Source organism: Podarcis liolepis (genome assembly GCF_965112155.1).
Source record: "Podarcis liolepis genome assembly, chromosome: 10".
Lineage (NCBI taxonomy): Eukaryota > Metazoa > Chordata > Lepidosauria > Squamata > Lacertidae > Podarcis > Podarcis liolepis.
Genome location: NC_139562.1, coordinates 50,982,362 through 51,009,006, shown reverse-complemented (window position 1 = coordinate 51,009,006; position 26,645 = coordinate 50,982,362). Strand labels below are relative to the sequence as shown.

Here is a 26,645-nt window from a genome sequence, read left to right as displayed (position 1 = left end):
TTTTTAAAATTAATAAAATATTCTCTTCTTAGATTATTGCAAGGGTGAGTATAGATAACAGAACCCGGGCTTTAGTGCAAGCATTACGGAGATCATCTAACAGAAGAGTCTGTATCAACAGGGTTGAAGAACTGACATACCATCTCTTGGAATTTCCAGAAAGTAGAGGAGTTGCTGTTAAGGTACAAATCAATTCTATCATCTCACCATGAATTGAGAATGAAATCACATCCTTATTTTGAAAATAATAATTGTGAGCTATGTATTTTACAACAATATATAACATCTAAGTGCATATTCCACTTGATATCAGGCTGTAAGAATCAGTGGCTTCTTATATCCTGCCAAGATGTTGTTGGTCACCAGCTCTCATCAGGCCCAGCCAGCATAGCCACTTGTCAGGAACAATTGGCATTGAAGTTCCACAGGTTAGCTATTGCTGCACTAAAGTTACACCAATAACTGGTGCAGGGACGGTAATGTTATATAATATTCAAAGATCACAAGGTTGTAATACACAAAAGATTCAGAAGTTTTCTGGAGATAGTCACAGTCATTTCTGACTTTATAGTAGAATCTGGAGTTGAGGAAATCTAGTTACACATTTTGAGTATTTTGACTTTCATTATTGCCCTGCAACTTGAAAAATAACACTACATTTTTCAATAACTGGAAGGTTCTAATAACATGATCCTGTGATTCCTACAAATTTTATTGGGATTTATTTTCTGAGAAGTGTGCTTAGGATTTCAGGCCAAGTATAGTATGTGTAAGAAAAATGTGAAGAAAACATCAATGCTTTCTTTTAAATTGAACAGTATTTACTTTCATAAATTTCATTTTAGTTTTATATCTGGTGGTCTGGAGGAGCACCAGATAAACACTTTTTGTGCTGTATTTAAAATCTTTATTTTGTTTCCAGGAAAAAAGCATTCCATGCTTGTTGCGACTAAGGCAGGCAAACGATGAAGCTCTTCAGGCTGCTGTCAGGGAAGCATTGGCTGTAATTGGCTATACAGACCCTGTAAAAGGATGGGGCATTCGAGTTCTCACTATTGATGGCGGGGGAACAAGGTAGGGCTGTCAAAGTGTTACATCTATGTCTTTAGCTGGAGTGAATTATTTTAAATTTGTGTATCTCCCTTTTAGTATAGGCAGCAGAGGTCGTCCTCTGCCTATTTGAGCTGAGAGAAAATAAAGTAGTACTCTTGGAGATTAAACATACAATTTTGCATGCTTCATTGTGTCGCTGGATTCATAAATTTACATTTATGCCACTGGACTATAATAGTTTGCTTCTGTTTGAAGAGCACTGGAAATTCTCATAGTGAAGTCAGTTTCTTGAGGGTTCATTTACATGCAGCACCACTGTGTGCCAATTCATGAACATGACCTGTGTTTACATGCTTGCGCCTCATGTTGTCTTCCCCTTTCTGTGCAACCCGAGTTTGCCATTACATCTGAACGAGCAAATAATGGTTTGCGCAAATATATAATCTGAATAGCTTTGTGCTAGTTTGGAATCTTCATGCAAATATAGTTTGAGGATTCAGTCATAGTGGCAAGCTAGACTTCCTGCAAAAGTGAAAGGAACTAAAGTTGAAATGGAGGAGGAAACACAGGCATGCATGTAATGTTAAACAATGAATCAGTGTAACATATTTTCCAGAATTTATCCATAACCATGATAACTGGAAAGAATTTATCCATAACCATGATAACTGGAAAAAAATTATCCATAACCATGATAACTGGAAAGTCTCCATTAGCAAGTGGCAAGACCGTAGACTGGAGAATAGTTATGGGTCCCTGACTTCATCATCATATTAAAGTGCTGGAGGGGGTTTGCCTGCTTTTGGCCTGTCATTAGCCTGAATTTTGTTTCTTTTAAATAAAATGATCTTTCAAGTCTAATTCCTAACAGAAGTGTATACTATTATTATTTTCAGCACTTGATACCCACATATTTGTTTGAAAGGGGTCACTTGAGTGTGTCCTACTTTCATTTACTAACAGACTGAAATTCTCAATTGATAGCGCAAACAACTTGCATCATCAGCCAGGTTTATTTTAGTGTAACCATGACAAATATGTAAATGTTTTTAAATAACACTTCTGTTTAAACTTATTTGTGAATTTGTTTCTCTTGGGTCATGGCCACCTGCTCCATCCTCTATTGTTGGTGAACAGTAGAATCTTATACAGTTTAGATTAGCATGTGCTAATACCTCTGGAATGCGGAAAAACCTTTATTAGTATTTGTGTAGTCTATCTTGGAAAATACATGGTGAGTTCATTAGTCTTAGGATGAGGTAGTTTCTCAAACAGCATGAAACCGAGCAAGCAAACTATTACTATTGTTATTAGCATTTTTATCCCGTTCTTTAGGCAAAACATGCTTGAATACCACCTTCTCAACTATCAGTGAGAAGACAGGTCCCTGTTGTCAGGTTCACAAAGTAAAAGACATGACACAAAAGGAGAACGGACTGGGAGGGAGAAAGAAAAAAGCAAGCTCAGACACTAATCCCTCAGTTAGAGATTTTAAGGTTTACAGCAGGAATCGAAAAATTTGGAGAAGAGCAGATGAAGAGGTCTTGCAGTCCCATCTCTCTTCTCTTAGCCGGATGGAGTGACTGATGCAAATGGAATTGAGGAGTTTATGCAGCTGGCTTTAAGTAGAACAGTGGAAAGGCGCTGTATAATATGTTGACCACCTTGCTGAGTAATAGTCATTTTTTCTTAGATAGAACAAGGTTTTTTTTCCATATCTGAAGAGAAAATCAGAGTTATGCAGTAAACACAGTGGCTGTTGGCACCCTTGTTTAATTTAGCTAATGTATCTAGAATGGACAAGGCCAGGGGTCGGCAAACTTCGCCAGCGGTTGGATCGCCCACACATGGGAGCGCACACACCCGTGTGCATGCGCACACTTCCGTCGCTCTTTCCCTGCTGGCTTTTGGAGCCATAGCGGGGGAGGAGGAGGCGGCATCTGCGGCTTCCGATTGGCTGCAGGACCTTCCTGCAGCCAATAGGAAGCCATGGCTGCGTCTCAGAAGTCAGTCCCCGCAAGAAGCTAAACCAGTGTGGTGCTCCAGTTTAGCTCCATGTGGGGACTGACCAAATGGGTGGCAAGGGCCGGGGGGCGGTTTAATGACCCCCTCGGGCCGTATCCATCCCGTGGACCGTAGTTTGCCGACCCCTGGACAAGGCCATATCTGTGTTTCCTTTTGAATGTTTTTAACCCAGAGCCATATCCTAAAACAGGAAAGAATGATGCATGTGAGCATGTTAAATTAAAAAGAAAAGAAAACTTCATTGGTTATATAATTGCCTGTGGAAAAAATAGTAGTGGATATCCAGTTTCTTTCACTGGCAATAGAAATGGTTTAGGGCAAGCATTTTTCTTCGATGTTTTGTCATATTTAATGGACCATTTATAAGAATTACAAGCCACCTTTGGTTTAGAGTTGAGATGGCTAGGAGCATGTTGAACAAATAAATTGTCCTTGGTAAAGTCCCTGTGAAGCTCTTTGTCGTTTCTTTTCATTCAGTGCTCATTGCCAGTTATGGTGATATTTTGGACTAATCTCACCAACTGTCAACTAACATAAATTTGACACTAACCAATTAATTGTGCATAAAGTACAGAACTGCCTGAAAGCATTAATTACTCGTAATCATTACCATTCTGTCTTGTTTTGAATCAGTGAGCTGTGAAGGTATGTGGTAATGTATTCTTGTTTCTGCTTTCCTTAGCAACTACTTTCTCGCTTGATGTCTTCTTGGTATCTGGGCTCCTTCTAGCACACATTCTCTCCAAATGCCATGATTTCAGTTTTTGCCTTGGCAATTTCTGTTTTAACGGTGAAGCTGCCATTAGATTTGTGCTCCACAAAATAAATTTCACCAACCTTTGCACTTAAATTCTCACCGGGTAGAAAAGTGTTAATTAACAAAATGATAATATTTCAGCTTTAAAATGATAAAATATACTGGATTGGATTCAAAGGGTTGTGTACAGCTGAGTTCTTCCTCAAAGTAGACCCATTGAGATTAATGAGCACAGCTAAGTTAGGTCCATTCATTTTGGTGGGTCTCTTCTGAGTATAACTTAGTTGAATGCTACCTAATGAGCCTAAGATAGTTGTGTCCATTAATGTCAATTGGTCACTTCTGAGTAGGACTAGCACTGACTCTTAACTCAAAGTTCTTTTCATCGGACAGAAGTATTATGGTCCTAAGTTGCCAATAAGGTCTGAGGTTGAGAGTGACTTATGGTAGAGGCAAGATTTTAACTCAGTGGTTTGCACCTTGGGTTTTAATCCTGTGCTGGCTTACTGAAGCGTAAGCTCTATGTAGACAGGGCACAATTTCTGAATAATAATTCATGTATGTATGTTAGGACTTGATAGCTAAGATAACAAGTAAGTCAACAATGTGTGCATGCTTCACTTTGTTGGCTTCTTTTATTTCTCAAACACACAACCTATAAGATCTTAAGTTGCCAAGGTGTCATGCAGTTCAGGTTTAATCTTTGGTGAATAATTTACATATTTTTGTATTCCCTGTGGTCAGCTACCTTAGGACTGATGCAGTTTCATAGCTTACGTGTTTTGAGCATTGGTTGCTGTGGAATTTTGCAAAACTGCTCTGCTTTTGAATATGCTCTATGATTACCATTACTATATCCTACTGCAGAAGATTGCAACCACTAGGAACAGTCCACTTCAGAGCTACTGGTAGAGAGGGGAAATTACTGACTTTAAAGTCAGCATTGCTTCTCTATTCTTTACCAACCTTAGTAACCTTTTTATTTTTCTTTCCTAAAAAGTATGTATTTCCTGTGACCTGTATAGGAAACACTTATTAAAGCATATCAACTGGGAGAGATCAATCAGTTTTGAACGTGTTCTTTGCCTTTAAATATGCCACATTTCCCAGGATATAGCAATGGATGATACTGAAAGCTTGATAGCTAGTGACTTAAACATACTGTCACTTGGCTTTTACTTAACAAATGATAAATTGCATAACATTTTTGGGTTTTTTGTGTTACAGGGGTTTAGTAGCACTTCAGACACTTCGTAAGCTAGAAGAGCTCACTGGAAAGCCGGTTCATCATCTTTTTGACTACATTTGTGGAGTGAGTACAGGTAAATAGTCCTGTATGGACTTCTGAGCAGCATTCCCCATCACACTGTTCAATTGCATTATCTATGGCTTCATGTGATGTGCAAACCCAGGCCATCATATTCTTACACTCTAGGTGGCACTATAAATGAATGCTTAATGTGAATATCTCAGTTATATTAGCATGCATTTATCAACTTCCAAATTCTACAAATAATTCGTCCTAAAAATATGTCTCAAAAATATTTATAATCGGGTTGCATAGACATTGAAATAATATTTACACTCCAGGGACCAAAATAATCCTGATTATTATTTTTTAACTTTTAGAATATTCAGAGTATAGAGATTTTTATGTCTTTATGCTGTGCTCCTATAAATGATGCATTAGGCAATATTCATATAAAATACCACATTTACAGTTTATGAATCATGTTTGTTTTTAGGTGCTATATTGGCATTTATGTTGGGATTATTCCATATCCCTCTGGACGAGTGTGAAGAACTTTATCGTAAACTAGGAACTGATGTGTTTAAGCAAAATGTCATTGTTGGGACAGTTAAAATGGGCTGGAGCCATGCATTTTATGACAGTGAAATCTGGGAGAAGATTCTTATGTAAGTTAAATTTATCTATTGATTTGTTTAAAATCATCATTAATTTTGCTTACTTCAATGTACATCAAAGTATTAAATAGGCACAGTCCTCATTCTACCATCCTGTAAATTCTAAGAATTCATATCACAGTAACAAATGTTATTGCAACAGAGGAGTATAAAATATTAACTGCAAGTAGATATGGTGACACCTATCTTTAAAGTCCGTGGTTGGTGATTCTTTAAAAAAAATTGTTTGTTCAGGCTGCCAAACCATTTGAAAGCCTTTTAATATAATTTTGTTTCTGACAAATAAATTGAGTTGGGGCCCTCTGTTTTCTTTTTACATGCCCAACTGCTCAATAGCTCTCTTCATTGTGGTTCATTATTTTCACTAAAATTCCTCACCACCTGAGGAATTTTGTCTGTATGGTAAAAATGCTAAAACTGTGGTAAATATTAACGTGTTCTTGCCGTTGGTCTAAAAGAAAACAAAAATGGTACAGAGTTTGGATCTAACCTATTAAGTTAGTTGAAATTGAGTCCCATAGATTTCTGTCGGAAGTAAAAAATGACTAATTTGTCAAATTGATTTCAGTAGATGCTACGGTCAGCTGATTTAGTCTGGATGCAGTCCAGTAGAATCCAAATAAATGATCTCCCTTGCCTAAGCGTTTAGAGCATATAGTATGTGAGAATAGTATGTGAGAAGGAATGACAGCTTGAAGATCAGGGCAGCTGTATTTCTTTAGAAATATTAAAAAATAGAATGGCAGACAGCATATTAAAAAAATAAAATGGTAACTTGTCATGTTTTGTCCTTTTTCCTTAGAGAGAGAATGGGATCAGATGTTATGATTGAAACAGCCAGAAATCCCAGATGTCCTAAGGTCAGTGTACTTGATCAGTTTGGTTTTTTTTAAAATGTACTGCAAGCATGTAAGATTGTTTAAACATGTGTTGCACAACATGTCCTAAGGTCAATTAAGTATTGTTCATCTTTGTTTTAGAACTCTTTTCTCAGTGCTCAGTTCCTAATGTGTTATCATCAGCATGTAGGAAATGGGCATTTAAACAGGCAAGTGGGTACAGAATTTAATTCTGTAGGCACATTAATCCAGTGAGTGGTCATTGGACGTTAAAAAGTAAAAATGTTCCTGAATCTGACAAATTCTAAACCAGATCCATAGTAGGATGAGTGCATATATACTTTAGCCACCTAGATTCCTAAGTTTCTTGGTCAGTCCCTTGCAAAGTTCAATATGAACATGATTCTAATTTTTGCAGTATGTGTCCTCTAAGCAAGCAGTTGCCAGTGGGAAGAGAGTGACAGGAAAAAAACCAAGGAAGAGGTTCCCTGGCCACTGTCTTTCTTTAACCCTAAATACTTGGTATTGGGAAAAGGATTTCCACCTCATCTTTTGTCATGAACCAATCCCTGTCTTATGAGCCTGGAAGAGCTTGTATAAAACCAGCTATAATTGGGCAAGGCATGATTGTCCTGTACCTGAGCTGAGTCATGTGATTTATTCCTAGTACCCATTTAAGATCTGGACTGTAATGAAACATCTAGTTCCAATCCTTCAGTTTTATAACTTCTGGGGACACTTAAAATAAATATGTAAACAAAATTTTAAAAATACAAAAATGTTCCAAAATACTGCTTAAACAGCAGGACAACAAAGCAGTTCAACAATATACATACATACAGATACAATTTTATTTGTATTCTGCCTTTCCTCAGTTCAAACTATGCCTTATAACATGGGGAAATAAAACCTACAGCATAGCAAAAGTAGTCATAAATAATAAGTTCAAAATTACAAAAAACTAACAGCAACAACCCTTCTTCCAAGCAAAAAAACCCCCAACAACACCCTAGCCTAAAAGTCTGTTCAGCAGCCTCAACCTTTGTGGCTGGAGTCAGTCAGGGCCCCACCATCCCAGGCCTGGTGGAAAAGGCCTTTGAGACAGAGAGCAGCTCTTCCAGAACTCTCAGCAAATGGTCAACAAGATAATGCCCTTTTAAATGGTCTGACTGAGTAAAAATGTTTTTGCCTGGCATCAGAAAGACTTAAGATTCAGTATTAGGTGAGTAGTATTAGGAAACCCCTGGCTTTAAGGGCTAGACCCGGCCCTTCTACTCCTTCAGTCTTGACCATATTGGGGGAAACTGATCTTCAATGCTGATCTTAATGCAGCCATGCATAGAAGACCTGCTGCTCTCACACAGAATTGGAAGAACCATCTGAGGGGGAAGAAGGACATAGCTTTTCATCTCTGCCGTCCCTTACAGAGGAATTCCATAGTTTTTCTTCTTCCTCCACGAAGGGCTTTTCCAGTCTGCCTGTTTCTCCATCTCAGCCCCAAGTGGGTGCTGGCTTGTCTATTACGTCCCAGTCCAGCAGTGGCTCATTTCAACAGTGTGGCAATATGTCTGGTAACCTAAATGTTCAGGAACAGCAGCTTCCTTTTACTCCTGACTGCAGGCTGTGGCAAAGAATTTTATTACTCCTTCTCAGCCCGCTTCAAATGCCCAGATGTCAGAAGCATAACCTGTTTCAAGTTCTCAGTTTTTCACAAGCACTGGGGCTCCCTCAATCTGTAGTACTTCAGTCTCTCAACTATCAGCAGTGGTTACTTCTGCAGCTGTGGTTTTTGCTGAAAGCAGGGATGCTTCTTCTCCAGATCCTCACTTTTTTAACTGTGGGGAAGCTCTTAATAAGTACTCAAGCCCTGCTTCTCAGCAGTAGTCTTGTTCTCCACCAATAGTCTATCCCAGCAATAGTTTTCTTCCCCAGAGGATCAAGATCCAGACCTGATTGTAGTCAATAAGGAAGAGTGGAGTGGGTTGTCTGATATTGAAAACTCTTGATTCATATTGGCTTTTCCTAGGCTCCTGCTACTTTCTGTTGCTTTTCAAATCAATGGTGGCTTTAGAATTGAACACTCTAGCAGAGAGAGTTCACTCTTTCCACCTCCAGGGCTCAGGGTCTCTGTACAGGTAGGGTGAATTTGGCTTGCATCATTAAATACTGAAGAGTATTGGTTTGTGTTAGCACCATCTAGAAATGTACAAATCTATGCATTGCTTTTGTCATAGCCAAGTAATATACCTTATAAGTGATCATTTCAGCTTTGCATGTGAGAATTCTTCTGTTTTTTAAGCTATTTTTTAAATAGAATGATTTTACTTTGTAATTGGGCAAAGAAAAACAGTGCGACAATAGCATAAATGCAGGGTTTAAGTGCTTGAGTCACGATTTCTCAAACAAAGGCAAGTTCTTAAATGGGATACAAATAGAAATATACACCCACTGACTTGTTAAGAGTAACAATTTAAAAGATGGTATTTGAGCTGTGTGCATCACGGTATAAATGTCTCAAACATTTCTGATGCTAATTTTTCCATGATAGGGAATAGTATTGTACTCACTGTTAACGGCAATATCTGAAATAGAATCACTGTTTAGAAAGTCTTCCTTTAACCTATAAATCTCTCTTATATGTTTAGTTCTTAGAATTGTTCTGGGGTGGAACCTCCTTGTGTAGGAGGTTAAAAGAAGCCTTTCTTGGGGGTGGGGGACATTAATTAAATATATTTCTAAGCATGTTAAATGTGGGAGTTATTCATTCTTCTTGCCTTTAGGTAATTTAGCAACTTAACTATCTCATTGTATTCAGCTCCATCATTCTCTTTTATAAGCACAGAACTCGTCACTAATGTATAAATGCAACTTCAGAAGATATAAGAACTGTGAACACAAAACCTATTGAACGATTTTCCAAATCTTACCTTGCTTTCTAAGAGGCAGATATTCAAAATGCTTCTGTCTACAGAATACTTGGAAGATTGCTAATCTTATGGTAGCTTTTAGTGTTGCATTGCCTACCTTATTTGCAGTTTAACTATGAAATAAAAACAAAAAAGTGTGTTAGTGATTCCCCATTTAGAATATTTTATTCATTTCAAGTGTTTTTATCCCAGAAATGTGAACAGTAATAAAATTGCCCCTGCCCTCAGCTTTGCAATCTAAAATACAAGATGGGGAAGAGCAATTGGGAACAGAAAGGGGGAAAAGAAAACTCAGAACCTTGAGGTTCTTTCGTTGCTGTTTAATTAACAAAAAGGCCAAAAAATAATTAGTATCTCTATTAGCTAGGTCAGGGGCCGCCAAGGGTTACCGGGCATCAGCCGGATCACTCCCGCGGAGATCCTCCGTGGGCCGGGCTGGCGCAGAGCGATGCTGGAAATTGCATCTGCGCATGTACATGGCTCCGGAAATCACTTCTGCGTGTGCCCAGACGCCAAAAATTGCACCTGTGAAGAAGTAATTTTCAGTGTCTGGGCATGCGCAGAAGTGATTTCCGGTGCCGTGGACATGGGCAGACGTGATTTCTGGTGTTTGGGCATGCTGGAGCCGCGGAAGAGAGTCCCTGTGCTGCGCTGTACCGGTTTAGTGCAGCGGCACAGGGACTTGCCAAGCGGGCGGCTCGGTTCGGGGATGGCTTGTGGGCCAGTTAAACAGCCTCTGTGGGCTGCTTTTGGCCCATGGGCCGCAGGTTGGGAACCCTTGAGCTAAGTTAACTTTTTTTCAGCTAGGTTAACCTTTTTCATAGATTTGCATCAGTGAAGCTGCCATAAGCTAACCTGCTTTCCTTACGTTACCATATATCCCCCAAAAATAAAGTTGCTAAGTAATCTCTAAAAGTTTTTGCAAATTATTTTACCTTCACAAACTACAGTGTTTCAAGATACTGTATGATAATGGAGTTAGTTGGTTTGAGCAATTTATTTCTTATCAAAGCATATGATGAAGTCTTTATGAATTATCACTCACTTTATGCTTATGTAGTAAATTTCAAATCTAAGATCTTCAAATGTGAGGAATAAAAACAGTGTTGGGGATTTACGTATTCCTGCCATCTTCTGACTGTGTGGTTGATTTCTATTCTATATCTTTTCCTTCTCCAAAATTCAGGTAATGGGGGCTGTCAAATCTCAGTTAACTGTTCGTAACAAGTGCCGTGTGTTACATTTTCCCCATTGATCAGTAAATATTTGTTTTCTCTTGTGTGTACTTTAAACTACTGAAGCACTTCTATAAAACCTTAACTATTATAGCATCCTCTAATCAAAGTGTTAGACTGATAAGACCATTTAAGACACCTGACCGTCAACATTGTCATATAACTGAGTGTGAAAATAAAGTTTGTCTAATAAGGTGTATGTGTCCCATTTCTAACCACTGAAGTCGTAGAAAACAGTTATTGGCTTCATTTAATGTTTTGTTTCCCTGTTCTTGTCAGGTGGCTGCAATAAGCACCATTGTAAGCAGAGGGACACCGTTGAAAGCCTTTGTATTTAGAAATTACAATCACCTTCCCGGAGTCAAGTCTCACTATCCTGGAAGTTGCCAGTATAAATTATGGCAAGCTATCAGAGCATCATCTGCTGCACCAGGTTACTTCCAGGAGTATGCGCTGGGCCATGACCTTCATCAGGTTGGTTGTAATGTTGCTTTTCTTTAAATCATAATAATTAGATTTCTTTCTAGACAAAATTGATCTAGGGTAGAATGGGAGTTAAAATGGGATTAATTATTTAACAGCAAATACTATCAAACAAGATTGCAGCTCATTTCACATATTGCTTTAAAGTGAGCCTTATGTATGTACCTTATATGACACAGGCATGATTTAGACATATGGTACATATGTATGATAAGAGCATGTGCACTAGGGAAGCAAGATTAACCATGGCTCCTTGCCATGAATTCAGGCAGTGAAACACTATTCAGTGTTCATACTGCAATATTGATTTCAGTAGTTCAAAGAGTCTTCTGATTTTGGTGAATTGCTCAACCTTACAATAAAGGTTTCATAGTTCTGTGATCTCTAGCAAAGCCTTGCGTGTTTCAAGGTATGCTGACAAAACTTTAATGCCAGGGCAACTGCTGTGAGAGTTGTATGCTGATGCTAATTAATGTTTTCATTGAATGGAAGAGTCCTTTGATATGTGGCATTAAAAATTCATTGCATTTAGTTCTGCCTCCTGCCTAATGAACCAGTTTATTAAGTATACCAGTCCTTTGATGTGTGACAATATTGAGAGTCTTACGGCTGCTTCATATGTTGCTAATTTGCTAAAAGAGATTTCAGTGAGGAAGGGGCATGAAAACCAGACCAGCAGTATGGCATTTTTTCCCTAAAAGAAAAATGGAAACCGCTCTTAGAATTCTGTTCATTTTGAAATATATATATATCCCACCTCCCAACAGGAACCTCAAGATGGCTTGCAATTTTTAGAAGACAGTATGAAATAAAATTGCTGCACTAAAATGCAGCGCAAAGCTAAAACAAACAGATGTGACAAGTGTTTATAAATATGAAAGATAAATATTAAATTGTCAAGTTAACAATAAATAGTGATTACACTGAAAGGTATCTTAGCCATAGACTAAATTCAGCTGAAATGTGATTAAGTTTTAGTTGAACTAGACACAGAGGGTTTGGCCCAGAGATCCCGTTGATGGTTTTCTGTTTGTGTTATCCTCCCACTTAAGGATCAGGAATTACTTTTGTTAATTCCTCCTTTGCCCCCTGAGAAGATGCTCTGTTGGGGTGTCGGTGGGTTGCAGAAAGAAGGGGGAATTGGCGAAAATCACTTCACCACTTTCTCCTTCCTTTTCCCTGCAGCAGCCTCCCCCAGATCTCTGTTGCATAGAATTAAATTAATAGCTCTGTTTGTTCTCCATATTTGCATGCAGTCTGTTCAGCAAAGGAATTTTTCTTGGGGCAGTGTGCTGATTCCTAGCTAGCAAAGCCTTCAAACTGCTTCGACCCTAGGTTCTTGTCTTCCCCTGTACAGTCATACCTCAGGTTACAGACGCTTCAGGTTGCGTTTTTTCAGGTTACAGACGCGCCAAAACCTGGAAGTACCAGAATGGGTTACTTCCGGGTTTCGGTGGTCGCGCATGCACAGAAGCGCCGAATTGCAACCCACGCATGCGCAGACGCAGTGTTGCGGGTTGCGAACGTGCCTCCCGCATGGATCACGTTCGCAACCTGAGCGTCCACTGTATATTCTCCCTCATGCTCTCAGTTCAGTAGCTGTGATCCTCTCTCTGAGTGCCCTTGTTGACTGAAGCTCAGCAGGAGTCTGTCTGAAAGAGGACTTCTTTGGTGGCAATGCCAGCTTTACGCAATGGCTGCTCCAGAGACACCTGAAGGCACTCTGAATGATGAAGCTCTTAAAGAGATATTTGTTGTTAATACTTGTCTCTGTCGCTACTTAATTTATTTTCCTGCTAGTTTCTGTTATCAAATTGTTCACGTTTGCTTTTTGTAGTAGGTAGCAGTTTTGTTTAAAATCAAGTGATGTTTACAAACGGTGGTTTCTGAAGAAAAGCCTTAAGGATACGTTGCGGTTAGTTCTATATGGCAGGGCTGGGAAACCTGTGGCAATCCAAATGTGATTGGACTCCCAAGAGCCTTAGCCAGCATGACAAATGACCATGCAAGGCATATCATTATTCATTATTGCATCACTTAACGTATTTTATACATTTTTCTTAACATACTTAATGCATGCACTCCTAGGCTTAGATGGTTTGTCTATAGTTCAAGTCGGTTATGAAGAAGGAGAAGTTAAGAGAATCTGCATTCCCGTAGCACATGCAGATTGATGCAAAGAGTGTTACAGATGCTGCTCCTTCTTCCGACCTGTCAATAAATAGAACTGTTGTGGCCAGTGAACTTTCTCAACAACCCAGACAGCAATTAGCCAGTATAGACTGAAATACCACCCACCGGGAGGTATAAATAATGATCAGTGATCTCAGGATTGTGGCAGGGCTGGGATTCTGTGGTATATGAAACAAGTAGATAAAAGGGGGGAAATGCTACATCTCTCAAAATGTTGCAAGCAGCTGTTAAAAGCATAGGGGGGAAACCCTGTGCTGTTCAGATCTTAAAAAGGGGCTTGTGATACAAAGAGAATAGGCTTTACTCAAGATCTGTTTTCAACTGTTACATTTAAGGGTCACAGTTCCTGTTACCTTCCAACTCATGAAGACTTAACTTCCGCAGCGAGGAACATTTTGTATTTTGGGGGTTTTTTTATTGTGACTCAGAAGCGAACAGTGCTTCAGAACAAATCTTGGGAAGCATTATCTTCCAGGCAAGCAGGATAGTATAGATATGCTGCTGTGTTGTTGTTTTTCCAAAAGCCCTGATTTATTTCCCCTTGTGCTTGAAAAAGTATTTCTCTGGAAGAATGGGGAGGGGGTGAGATCAGACCACTTAGGATGTAGTAAAACCTTACAATCCACTCCCCTTCTCTTGTTCTCGAGTTCCCTGCATGGTACAAGACACTGGATTGCTGTACTTAAATTTTATTGTCACAGTCGCTGCAACAGCTGCCAGTATTTTTCTCTTTGTAACACCTTTTATAATCTGCCATCTGCTTAGAATACTTCCTGTATTGACTGCGTGTGACACAACTAAACTCATTTTCATACTGGTGTTCGATAGATACTGTCAGAGTTTTCCAGGTGTTGGGCTTCATGGAATCATAGAATTGGAAGGCACCCACAAGGGCCATCTAGTCCAACCCCCTGCAATGCAGGAATCTCAGCTAAAGCATCCATGGCAGATGACCATCCAACCTTCACCTCCAATAAAGGAGAGTCCAGCAACTCTGAGCAGCTGCAGCCAGTGGTCAGGGATGATGGGACTGTAGTTCAACTGCATCTGGAAAGCATCATGCTAGCTACCCTGGATTAGTGTTACATGTTCCTCTGCCATACAGAATGGCAACTGGCTCCTGACATGAAGAAGAATTCTTTTGGCAAGCAAGCCCAATATAATTTTGTCGCAACTTGTATTTCTTTGGGTCCTTTTATGAATTGCTTCCCATAAAATACCTTGAAACAATTTCACGGTTAAGAAAAAGATAATAATAAACCTCCATATGTAAAAAGGACTCCATACATAACAAAAATTAAGAATGATTAAATAATTCCATATGTGTAAAACAATTGTATTAGGACGAGCATATAGGACAAGGAAGAGTGTGACCCTTGATGAAACGTTTTCAAAGCTTTCGTTTCATAACAGTAACCGGGAGCCTGTTTCCAACATATGTACAATCAAATGTTGTTTTTGTTCCTTTCTCTTGCCTTTATCAGTAGACTTTATATCCACATGAGAATTTTAAGATTTTATGCAAGGTCTTTCCTGTTATGCCTATGCTTCACTCTTAGGATCACTGTGTCAGATACGTAGGATAATTTTTGAAATATCATTGGAGATTAACAAAACACAAGAAGCATTTCTATCATATCACGGGCTCAAGATTTTAAAAATTGATAGACATGGAGGGGGGGTGGGACCTTCTACTATTTGTGGCATGGAGCTAAGGGTGCTTGATTTCATCTCCTTGGCCATTTTCTAGTAACAGGACTTAAGCTGGGTATGAATACTGGAACATGATAAGAGTGCTTTCTCCCAGGAATGTCTCCCATGCCTTTCTGCCATGGTATTAAATTCCAGTACTGGAAATTGGCAGGGAATAGAACTTTGTGCGTTGAGGGCAGCTATGGAATTGGGATGGGATTGTCAGCTGCTAACCCAGACATGGTTTTGGTACCCTTAATACCTCTTTGCAGTGTAGTCCAGAGATACTTTTTATTCCTCACTCATCTTTTTAGAGGCAATATTGTGCTTGCCGTCAAAAATGAGAGAGGTGTAAACTTGGAACTCCAGGGTGTCACAACTGTGATTTGGTGACACTAATGAACAGGGAGTGGAAACTAGAACTCTGTAGCTAAGACAGTTAAGTACAGACTTTGGCTTTGCCCAATTTTAAAGACAACCTGAACTAATGTCCTTTCTTTTCCCTGTTATGCTCTTTTCTGTTTAGTATTGTGGTGGTGTCATTTTTCTGCTGTTGTTCAAGTATTAATTCCCATTTTAAATACTATAGAAATGGTTGTAAGTCTTAAGTGATACAAAAGCACATCTCTTGTGCTAAATGAGTGTTTATTGAACACACAGCTTTTATGGGAGTCCAAGGCATACCAATAAATGTTAAAGATCAGTCTTAATTTGTTTATATAAATAAAAATCCACAATTCAGTGGAATGATTGAAAGATGCTCATGTAATCAAGAATGTCATTCCATTAATGCTTTTGTTATCATACTTTACCTTGACTGTTCTATCCTATATTTATCAGACAAAAGAAAGTGCTAAAATTCTCAGAAGACAGCAATTTTCAAAACGCCTTCTGCGTATAGCAGAAGTCCAATATTCATATTTCGATGCTGAATTTAATTTTTAAATAGAACAATTCTGTAAGTGAATATTCCCTTGGCTAGTTTGGAGTTTTCTTTTTCACAAGCACAATGAAGGTAAACAGAGCAAGTCTGTGAAAATGAACTCGAAATGCAAAGCATGTCTGCGCAGGCATTGAGGTGAAATGGTTGCTATGGAGCTAGCAAACTCCAAGTATTGGAATTGGCTTTGCTAAATCACATCTTTCAGTGCCATGGGACTCAGTTCACATAACTTCACTGTGTCAAAGTAAAAAAACCTGTGTTTTAGGAAAAGGAAGAAAGTGCCTGGTACAGTGTAACTTGAAATTCTGGCTTTTTATTGAAAAAGAAAATGCACAATAGGCTTTACATGTACAGTGCTGTTGAAAATGAGTAACAAGATTTTAAAGTCTTAATTAGTAGTCTCCTGTTGAGTTTAGGATGGATGTATTTTGCCCTGGTTTTTGTTGCCAAAGGTGTCCTGATGCCACTTGTTACAGTACCAAATATTCCAGTACCAACAGAACTTTCTAAAAAGTCCTGCCACCAGTTGTCCTAGACTAGGCGGTAAAATACTAAATAGGAAGAATAGAATTTATTTTCTTGAGTGTATGAGCTCTGAAATCTTAAAGAAGACAACTGGTAAAATTCCCAGCAACGTCTAAAAATCATGCATATTAAGTAATGTCCTCCCCATCACCCACTATGAACAGCAGGGAGGTCTGCAGCACTTTGTGAGAAAGGGAGAAGGAAATCAGGATATCTCTTAAAGGAAGAAATGCAAGTTTTTAAAGCATGGATCTCAGGGGAATTTAACTTTTAGGTTTCTGTCTCTTTACTGCCATGTACATGTTTTGAGTAAAGCACGTAACATGGAACTTCTTTTTTTAAAAAAGAGAGAAAGAGAAAGGAAAACCTTGTCTTTGATCTGGCAAGGAACAAAGCTAAGTTAGAAGTGACAGTGTTCTGCCCCATAATTTGTTTCTTTCACACTTAAAAAAAGTTCTTAAATAATAATAAAAAAGTGGCATAGATAAATTCCTTTGGCAGTTGCCAGTCTGACATTTAGAAGTCGCAATCTAAAAATAAGCAGATACTTTTATACCAGAAAGGGCCTGGAGATCAAAGCTCTGTGTTGACGATTGCAATAGCTGTCAAATACTTTTTTTCTTTTTTTGTCAAAGCATTAAATTTGAATTTAATTCACAGCCAAAAGTGGCATAAAACATTTTAAATGTTCCCAGTGTGCTTATGGCAACAGCGGGGCAAGGGATCAATGTAAGAATGCAAGAGTACAAAGAGAGGCAGGGGTGGCTCATGTATATTTGGGGACTAGTGAAGAGAGAAACTTGCAGTTGGAATAAGAATAAATAGGGAGCAGGGAAGACAAAATAGAGGGCAAGGAAAGGCAACATGAGAAGTGAAAAGAGAATAAATGGAATGAAGTGCTTGTCAATTTTGGCCAGTTGCCACGCAGTTGAATAAAATCCAAGGCTTGTGCATACACTTCATATGGCTGTTGCTAGATCATTCAGTTCAAAGAGACGGGCATCCATCATAACAATTTTTTTACACTTTAAAGTATCTAGGGATATGAGATTTAAAGATGCCATTATGTGGTTGGTCTACTCGTGTGAAATTTTAAATTCAGCTTTAACCTTTAGCAATGCAAAGCATTAAACAAATGATCAAACTGTGGTTAAACAGATCCTCAGTTATGTTCTATATTTACGAAAGCAAATAGAAACCGCAGTTAGAGCATAAGCAAAGCCGCAATACGTTAAATGTTCAAAACTGAGCTTTTGTGAACTCTTGTTTGCCCTTTTGAGCACAAGTTGGCTATCTGCCTTTTGCAGACGGAAACATCCATTTAACAAGCTCATATGAAAGCCTTGTAGCTTTTGTCCATTTAGGTTTTCCTGTGTTCTATATAATGAAAATACATTAGGATTTGATAGTTTTACATGCTTCTTAAAACTCGTAGCATTGTACCGTGTGGTGGTGCTGTGGGAACCCAGACAGAATGGCCACTGGTGGGGTCAGTTTCATTAGGGGCAGCCCTAGTGGCAGTTGGCCCTAGCCAGGCTGACCGAGAGGCCTTAGCTGTCTTTCCTGTCCCTTTCACAACTGTCGGGTGGAATGTGACTTTTTGCCATCAGTAGGCCTTAAAAGGTCTTTGCAGGATCATGCCTTTAGACTGTTGTAGCACATATGATGTAGAGTTATATGAATCTGATCTGCTTAAAATTAAATGTTACATATCCCAAGTGGATGCTACTGCTAATATTTACTATCTTCAGCTTTAAAAGAACCAGGGTATTAAACTGAATTCAGTAGACTTATTCATAGCGCAAACACAGTGTTTACTATGGGTGCTGAGGCGAAATCTGATTTTAGCCAAAATTTTAAAATGTGCACTAAGAGGCTACTGTTCTTCTTACTTCTGCTGAAGGCACAATATACTAATTGGTCCAGAAAGAGTTCAAAAAGCTTTTGTAGATTGTATTGAAAGCTTAATCAAAGGACTTTCTCAACAGGCCAATGATCTGCATCCTACTTTATCTACTGCAGCTGTGGAAAAAAAAGAGTTTCTGTTTTCAATAAAGAATTCATTGGACTGCATTTTGAACAATATATTAAGTAGATGTGATTTGGATATTCTTGTGGTGTGATGTGATAAATTTAGAATTAGAACAGTTTAAAAAAATTATTTAGTCCCATAGAAAAACCAACAACACTTGTCTTTGCATGTCTTTGGAAACAGAATTTGGTTTTGCATATTACAATCTCAAGGGGGAAAGTGATCTAAATTTCAGAGCCCATTTCATAGACAGCAATACCTGCAGTTGGTTGTATGGGTAGTTCTGCCCCCTCCCTCAAAAAATGTCAATGCCATTATTGGAGAAAAGCTACTCCCATCACACTAGGATGCAAGATTATTATTATTTTTGCTTTTTTGCTGGAGGATAGGAGGCACAACTATAGCTCCAGCAGGGTTTCAGCAGACAATTTATGTATTTGTGCACGAAGAACTCTTTAATATTTTATGTGGAAATGTTTGTTTGCAGTGTCTTGTACCACTAAAATATGATTCAGTTGCCAGCTGCTAAAAGGCTACAAGCACTCCCTGCAAAACAATTTTTTTTGTAGGTTTCTGAAAGGCTCAACATAGGTCCTGTTGAACTAGTAGAAATAAATGTCTGAAAAGGCTATTTGGCTTATATTCTAGGCTTGTAGTAAACATAACTACAATCAATCTATGTGCAAAAGAAGTGTCCATGCAGTAGTTGATGTACAAACTGATTCAATATCTGTTTTATTATGATTAAAATTTAAAGCAGTGGACGTATGCTTTAGAGTAGACCAGTGAGGACTGAGCATGCTTGTAGGCGCAGAATTGCTGGCCATTGTGCTGGGAAGAAACAGAAGAAGAACTAGGGCAACGGAGTGACGGGTACCCTGAACAGAGCAGTACCCTTTACTAGTAGACTGAAGCCTCCATAGTTCAACAGTTTTGTGCTCTCATCTAAAGCTATGGCTGTTCTGTCTGCCTGAGGCTTTCATCAAAGGAATGATTGTTTAATATTAATGTATATATTTTACTTAGTTTAAATTACCTAAAGCTATTGATACCGTACATGTTTAGAAACAAAATTTACTAGTCACATAGAATCCATAGAGTAGCATTACTAATTAAATTGAGCATGTACAGCAGCAGTATATTTTAAGTAGCTTCCTTGCTTCAGTATTGGCAGAAAGCGAATAAAAACAGAACACTGGGACTTTTTATTTGAATCTTGTAATATTTTAATGATACACCTATAGTTATGAATGGCTCAAACCCCTTGCTTTTGTTCCTTTTTTATTATTCACAGGATGGAGGCCTGCTTTTAAATAATCCTACAGCTTTAGCAGTGCACGAATGCAAGTGTCTTTGGCCAAATGTTCCACTGCAGTGTGTAATATCCCTGGGAACAGGTCGATATGAAAATGAAGGGAAACCTAACGTCACCTATACAAGTCTGAAAGCTAAATTGACTAATGTCATCAGCAGTGCCACTGATACTGAAGGTTGGTACCTACTGGCTAAGGTTGTTTTGTTTTCGTATTTTGCCTTTTCGTAGCTTTTTGGAGAGTTAAAATGCAGGTTTTCATGACTAGGAATAGCATAGCATACATGGATATTTTTTAAAATGATTTACCACTAGTCAAAACATCAAAGGACATTCTGTTTCCATCAAGGGCATGTTTCATAATCTTTGTTCAAATTGAGATTATTTTGTTAATCCCTATCTCCCGCCATCCATGTGAGGATTTGGGGTTTAGTTCATATACAAAGCCAGCATAAAAAGAGAATTAGAATGCATTGTGTTAAATCAGTCTGTGTATGAGTCTGTGTGTTTGATACATTTAAGGTTCAGCCTTTTTGTCAGACTAATATATTGCACTGGATATTTGGTGAATAAGGATTGTGCTGGCAGCTGATGATAAAGCATGCCAAATATGCATTTAAATTAACTGCTTGAGACTGTACCTTGATTATGCTGTTATTAAGCTCTCTTTGATTGATGAATACATCATATCTAAAAATGGGCCATAGTGCTGATGGAGGTGTTGCTTGCCTTAAATTCAGGAGGGATGCCAGAATGAGCATTAAAATAATCGTGGCAAGGACTGGTATAGGTTTGAGCATGCTGGGAGTAGTGGTTAAGTAGCAACATAAATCTAAATCTCCTATTTTGATATTGGTGGAAAAGCACTATCTCCCTCCATTCTGCACATTCATCTAAATTATTTTAAAGGACTTGTTTGACTTGAACCAGCAACACATTGCCTCTTTTAAAACTGAAAACCTTCTGGGATTGATACAGAATACCACCAGAAGATAAATTGCATAGTCGTGTTGTGTTGCTGTGAAGAGAGGCACTAATTTAAAACAGGTGACTTTTAAAAGTGAAGTTGTATAATTGTTTTTAGTGTGAAATCCATATAAGATATTTTATGAGAAAGGCCATCTTGGTGGCGTCCATATGTTTTGGACCACAACTCGCATCCCCTTCCATGCTGGCTGGGACTGATGGGAGCTGTAACCTAGCAACACAAGGAAGGCACCATATTGGGAAAGGCTAGCATAGACCATAGAAGAGCCGGGGAAGAGAACTGTGTCTCACAGTCCTGTTGCTCTAGATCTGTTGATGATGATGATGATGATTACTACTATTATTACTTAAAGGGCCAGGTGTAGCATTTCAGCAAGGATTTGGCTACTCAGAAGGTGTCCCAAATCCCAAAATTGTATTCCTGTGGCCAGAGAAGTGCCTGACTGTTGACAATCGCCTGGCTTTAAAATTTATTGTGTAACAGCTGAGCCTCTTTTTCCCCATTTACGGGAGTCAGAATACAATGAAAGGAGTTCTGATTTTCTAGTCAAATGGTGGGCTAGGCATTATGTGATTTTCTGCTTCTGGGGTTGTAGTGATTGGTTAGTTACATACATAGCCATAGCCAGTAATGTCACCATGCAATATTCACTTCGAAACAGAAAAGTCAAAAGGTGAAGATACATTATTTCCTGTGAGTTGGCTGCTTAAAAATACATTATTATTATTATTATTATTATTATTATTATTATTCCTCATTCTACCCTTTACCCTAATGTCCCAGGGCAGTTACATCATTAAAACATCTTAAAATCACAGAAATAAGGTGATACAAATGTGGGGATGCAGTGGGCCAGGTAATGTTTGGTTCATTGTGCGGATATGGCCTCATGCTACCTGGCTTCCTAGAATGTAGAGCTGCATGTAAAAATGTTCTAAACAGAAATAATTGGGTATGCATCTATATCACATTTATGTGTATAAATTTCAGTGACAAATGAGCACCATGGGCTATTGAGTGCCACAGGTACACGTACTTACTGACCAAGTTTATTTGAGTACTACATTCCAGGCTGAAGCATGCTTCCCTTAGACTGTACTTTATTTTAAAACAACTGTTTTACTTTCAAATAAATATTTTTAAAGTAAGGTTGCCATCATTGATAAGTAAGACAATGGTAAGTAGATACCTCTTTAAATTTCCTCATTCTTAAGTAAAGTTTGCATGTGTCTTCCCAAACTTCCCAAACTAATGTTTTGTTTTTCTTGTGTTGGTTTTAACACTAGAAGTCCACACTATGCTGGATGCCCTTCTGCCTCCAGACACCTACTTCAGATTTAATCCTATGATGAATGAAGATATAGCTCTGGATGAAAATCGCAAAGAAAAGCTGAATCAGTTGAGGACTGATGGCATCCGGTATTTAGAAAGAAATGAAGAAAAACTGAAAAAAGCTGCTAAAATATTAGCCCAGGAGAAAACAACTTTGCAGAAATTTAACGACTGGATAAGATTAAAATCTGACATGTACGAAGGGCTTCCAATTATTTCCAAATTGTGAATATGTAAAGTTTGTAAAGTCTCAGGTGTGGACCTTGTTTCAGAAATCCATTCTGTGCTAAAAGGGATCAACATTTATTAGTCATTATGTAATTACTCGTGATTATAATGAACATGATAGGCTGGGGGAAAGTACTTTAGTCAGCAGTGACACACCAATGGCACTTAAAGCAGACAGGGAAGTTGACACAATCTCTTATTCTTTCCCCTCCTGTTCCCCCAATCTAGAGCCCTGGGCTAGATTGAAGGTAGATTTCTGCAGGATTCAGATGAGGGTAATGATGACCTTTGCACACCTTTTTGCATTGGTGGAGGTGCATTCTACTTATGCAGTGGAATCTAGGGATTCATGTCTGGGTTTTTTCAGTTCTTGAAGTGAAGATTTTATTGGATATCTGTTCCTAAACTTCCTCAGAAGTACAATTCTGGTATGGCTTGGTTTTTTTTATCTGACATTCGTTAGGGTCTGCCTAAATTTGTGACAATTATGGGACACAAATTTTGTTATGTGTTGGAAATGCAGACCAAAATCATGTTGACAAAAACAAAATGTGGTTTACCTAAACTAAAAACTAAAAATGTTTTTGATGTAAGAGGAAACAAACCAACTGGGCAGCCTGCTCTACAAAGCACTTACGCCAGAATAAATAAAACTACTCTGATATCAGATTGGATTGCAATGTATTATAAACCTGCAGTATTCTACAGGTTCTTGGCACTGCCACTAAATGCCATCCCGTCTATTTAATGGCAATTTAATTGCCTTATCACAAAGTCTGTGCATGTCAACAATTTTTTTGTATTTTAAAATAATGTTAAAATGCTTTGTATATTGTGCATTGGGTCTCAATATTTTATCCAGTTTACATTATCAGTATTTGGCTGATTACGGTAAGGTCTACAGTAGCAACCTACCTATATTTTTCAGAATTTTTAAGTTCAAAGGTTCTATTCCAGAGTAATTCCCTGTCTAAAAACAACACAAACTCATGTCTTGAAATTTGTAACATGATTTCTTATATGTTCATAGTACTGTATGATTTATTTAGTGATATGTATACTAAGCCTAGTCTAGTTACTGGTAAAAATAAAATAAACAGGTTTACTCATGTGCCTCATGTTCTGTGCCTGAATTGCTCAAAGACTTGAGTTTTAACCTTGTGTAACTTTGTATACTCCAGTTAGCAGTCAACATGACTTCAGTACCAGTGTTGAAGATAACTCTAAAAAAGACTCATCTGTGCTAATCATGGTTCATTCTGATATGCTAAAGTGGCAATGGGGGATTTCAAACACTCTCGGGTTGTGTTTATTCATAAACCCCATGAATGCCTTGCATGCCGCCCATGAAAATCTCCTTCCTAGAAGGCTTGTTCGTGAGATCTTGGTAGTCAGACACAGACTTGGCAATATGTAAAGTATTTGGCTTAAGCAATGACATCTATGGTTAAGCACTTTGTTAAGATCAGAAATACCTAGTTGGAAAAATAATGGACCGCTGCTGTCAGTTAGCTTGTTAGTACTGGATTAAAAAGACCATAGCCGTTGGTTATGATGGCTATACAGGCAGCGAACATTACGCATGGGGGTTCCATTCCTAGCCCCTGTGTGTTGGCCAAGTGCATATAAGTGTGCCCCATTCTAGTCTGCCCCTGACCCACTGCCTTCCAGCTCCAAAAGGACCTGTGCATCAATCAGACGTGCCTAAAATGGTTCCTGCCTGTATACAATTTCCAGGTTCAGAAACATTCTACCTCCGTAGACCAGTTGCCTGGGGAGTAACCCTGGGAGAGAAATCTTGCCTTCAATTCCTGCTTGTCCCCTTCTCAGCTCAATGAACTTTTTGGTTTATCCAGCAGGGTGGTTCTTATTTTAATTGGCTATAAGGCCACCAACTTGGATGGCTTCTTGAAAAAGGATTAGACAGATTCATTGAGAAAAAAGAGGCTATGCTCCACCTCCACTATCGTAGGCAGCATGTCTCGGAATACTGTACCAGCTTCTAAGAATCACAAGTGGCAGAATGCTGTTGCACTCAAGTCCTGCTTCTGTAGGCTTCCCATGGGCATCTGGTTGGCCACTGTGAGAACAGAATGCTAGACTAGATAGACCTTTGGCCTGATCAACAGGGCTGTTCTTAAGTGTGTCACTGAGTTGTATTCAACAAAGTCCTATTCAGAGTATGCTGTGTCTGTTGTTGTTGTTTAGTCGTGTCCAACTCTTCGTGACCCCCTGGACCAGAGCACGCCAGGCACTCCTGTCTTCCACTGCCTCCCGCAGTTTGGTCAAACTCATGCTGGTAGCTTCGAGAACACTGTCCAGCCATCTCGTCCTCTGTCATCCCCTTCTCCTTGTGCCATCCATCTTTCCCAACATCAGGCTCTTTTCCAGGGAGTCTTCTCTTCTCATGAGGTGGCCAAAGTATTGGAGCCTCAGCATCAGGATCTGTCCTTCCAGTGAGCACTCAGGGCTGATTTCCTTCAGAATGGAGAGGTTTGATCTTCTTGCAGTCCATGGGACTCTCAAGAGCCTCCTCCAACACCATAATTCAAAAGCTGTGTCTATTGATTTCATAATATCTACTTGGAGTATGGCTTGGATAGAACTCTTTGTTTCTTGATATATATTATGCTTAGAATCCCAGAAGGGGCAAGCTTTACGGACAGGACTATAACTCAGCTAGACCACTGTGCATGCCAATTTTTATTCTATTTTTTACTTCTGTGTAAATATTTATTGCATTTATATCCCAACTTTTCCTCCAAAGAACTTAAGGTGGCATACATAGTTTTCCCCCTCCTCATTTCATCCCCACAACAACTCTGTGAGGTAGGTTTGACTGAAACACGATGACTTGCCCAAGGTCACCCAGTGAGTTTCATGGTTAAGTGGGGATTTGAATGCTGGTCTCCAGGCGCCTAGTCCAACACGACAATCACTACACTACACTGGTTATCTCATAAATACTCCCATTCTTCTTGTTGTTTTTTATATATCCAGAATGTGAATGTTTCCCCAAACCATTGCTGCTCTTTGGAATTTGGCAGCTCACGGCTTGATGCTCTCATGAGGGAATGGGAATGAAAAATGGGGAAGAACTGTTCTGTAGGAAAGGAACCATTTTCTCAAATTGAAATGATGCACCTGAAATGACTTGGCATATTTTAGCTGTGTCTGCTATAAATGTTTCTAAAAATTATCATTAAAAACTTGTTCTGTGCACCCAGTTGTGAATGAATAATAATAATAATAATAATAATAATAATAATAATTTATTTATATCCCACCCTCCCCAGCCGAAGCCGGGCTCAGGGCGGGTAACAACAATAAAATAATATAACATTCTAAAATCATTTCATTATAAAATTAATTCAAATCAGATCGATGGCAATGAAGAAGCAAGGGTGTCTCTGAAAACTCCTTAAAGCCGCATTGTCAGCTAGAAATGACAATGTACACTAATTTAAGTATGCACTAATTTTAGTATTTTGACCAAACTGCGGGAGGCAGTGGAAGAAAGAAGTGCCTGGTGTGCTCTGGTCCGTGGGGTCACGAAGAGTCGGACACAACTAAACGACTAAACAAAATTTGAGTATGCTCCACACATCAAGCCTTCATGGCTTTTTTGCATTTTTTCTAAGATACGGCAATAAAATATTTTGCCTTCCCTTCATAAACTTGGCAAATTCAGTTCCCAAAGATAAACAAATCATTTTTTAATCATAGGCTCCGTCTGAAATATTGATGAAAGAATTTATTGTTGAATGCAGATAAGATACAGTGTGTGCTTTCTACAATTCCTTTAAAACTGTTTTTAATTGTAATCCTGTGCCGGAATATTCCACAGGGTATGAGTAAAATGCCATTTGAGATTCTTTATTCTAACTGAAGAATGTTGAGCCTTTTTTTCATATCGTATGTAGGTTAGTGTGTATTTACGTTCAAGAAGTATCTGAAGATTTTGTAAAAGTAGGTTGTGTGGCATAACTTTGCATTTGACTACTAAACGTGGTGCTCCTCTCTCTGTTTTAGGCCAGGGATAACAAATTGGTGCTGCCTTATCTGAAGGGAATAGGGTGTCTTAAGTTTTCTTATCTCAAATGAATTGGCTGCTTACCCAGTCAGTTTTTGTTCAGAGTCTGATTAAATGCTGCA

General features: G+C 38.7%; 1 protein-coding gene across 3 annotated transcripts in view; it reads left to right on the top strand.

Moving 5' to 3' along the window:
- PNPLA8 (patatin like domain 8, phospholipase A2) overlaps window positions 1-23,603 on the top strand; it is a 29,533-nt gene extending 5,930 nt beyond the window's left edge. For all 3 annotated transcript variants that reach the window (XM_083463495.1, XM_083463494.1, XM_083463493.1), the window contains exons 3-10: window positions 33-182; window positions 923-1,074; window positions 5,063-5,157; window positions 5,581-5,752; window positions 6,564-6,621; window positions 11,042-11,236; window positions 19,925-20,120; window positions 22,217-23,603. In XM_083463495.1, the coding sequence (XP_083319621.1) occupies window positions 33-182; window positions 923-1,074; window positions 5,063-5,157; window positions 5,581-5,752; window positions 6,564-6,621; window positions 11,042-11,236; window positions 19,925-20,120; window positions 22,217-22,491 (1,293 nt within the window). In that variant the 3' untranslated portion in view covers window positions 22,492-23,603. The remainder of the gene's footprint in view (window positions 1-32; window positions 183-922; window positions 1,075-5,062; window positions 5,158-5,580; window positions 5,753-6,563; window positions 6,622-11,041; window positions 11,237-19,924; window positions 20,121-22,216) is intronic.
- Window positions 23,604-26,645: the final 3,042 nt, after the last annotated feature.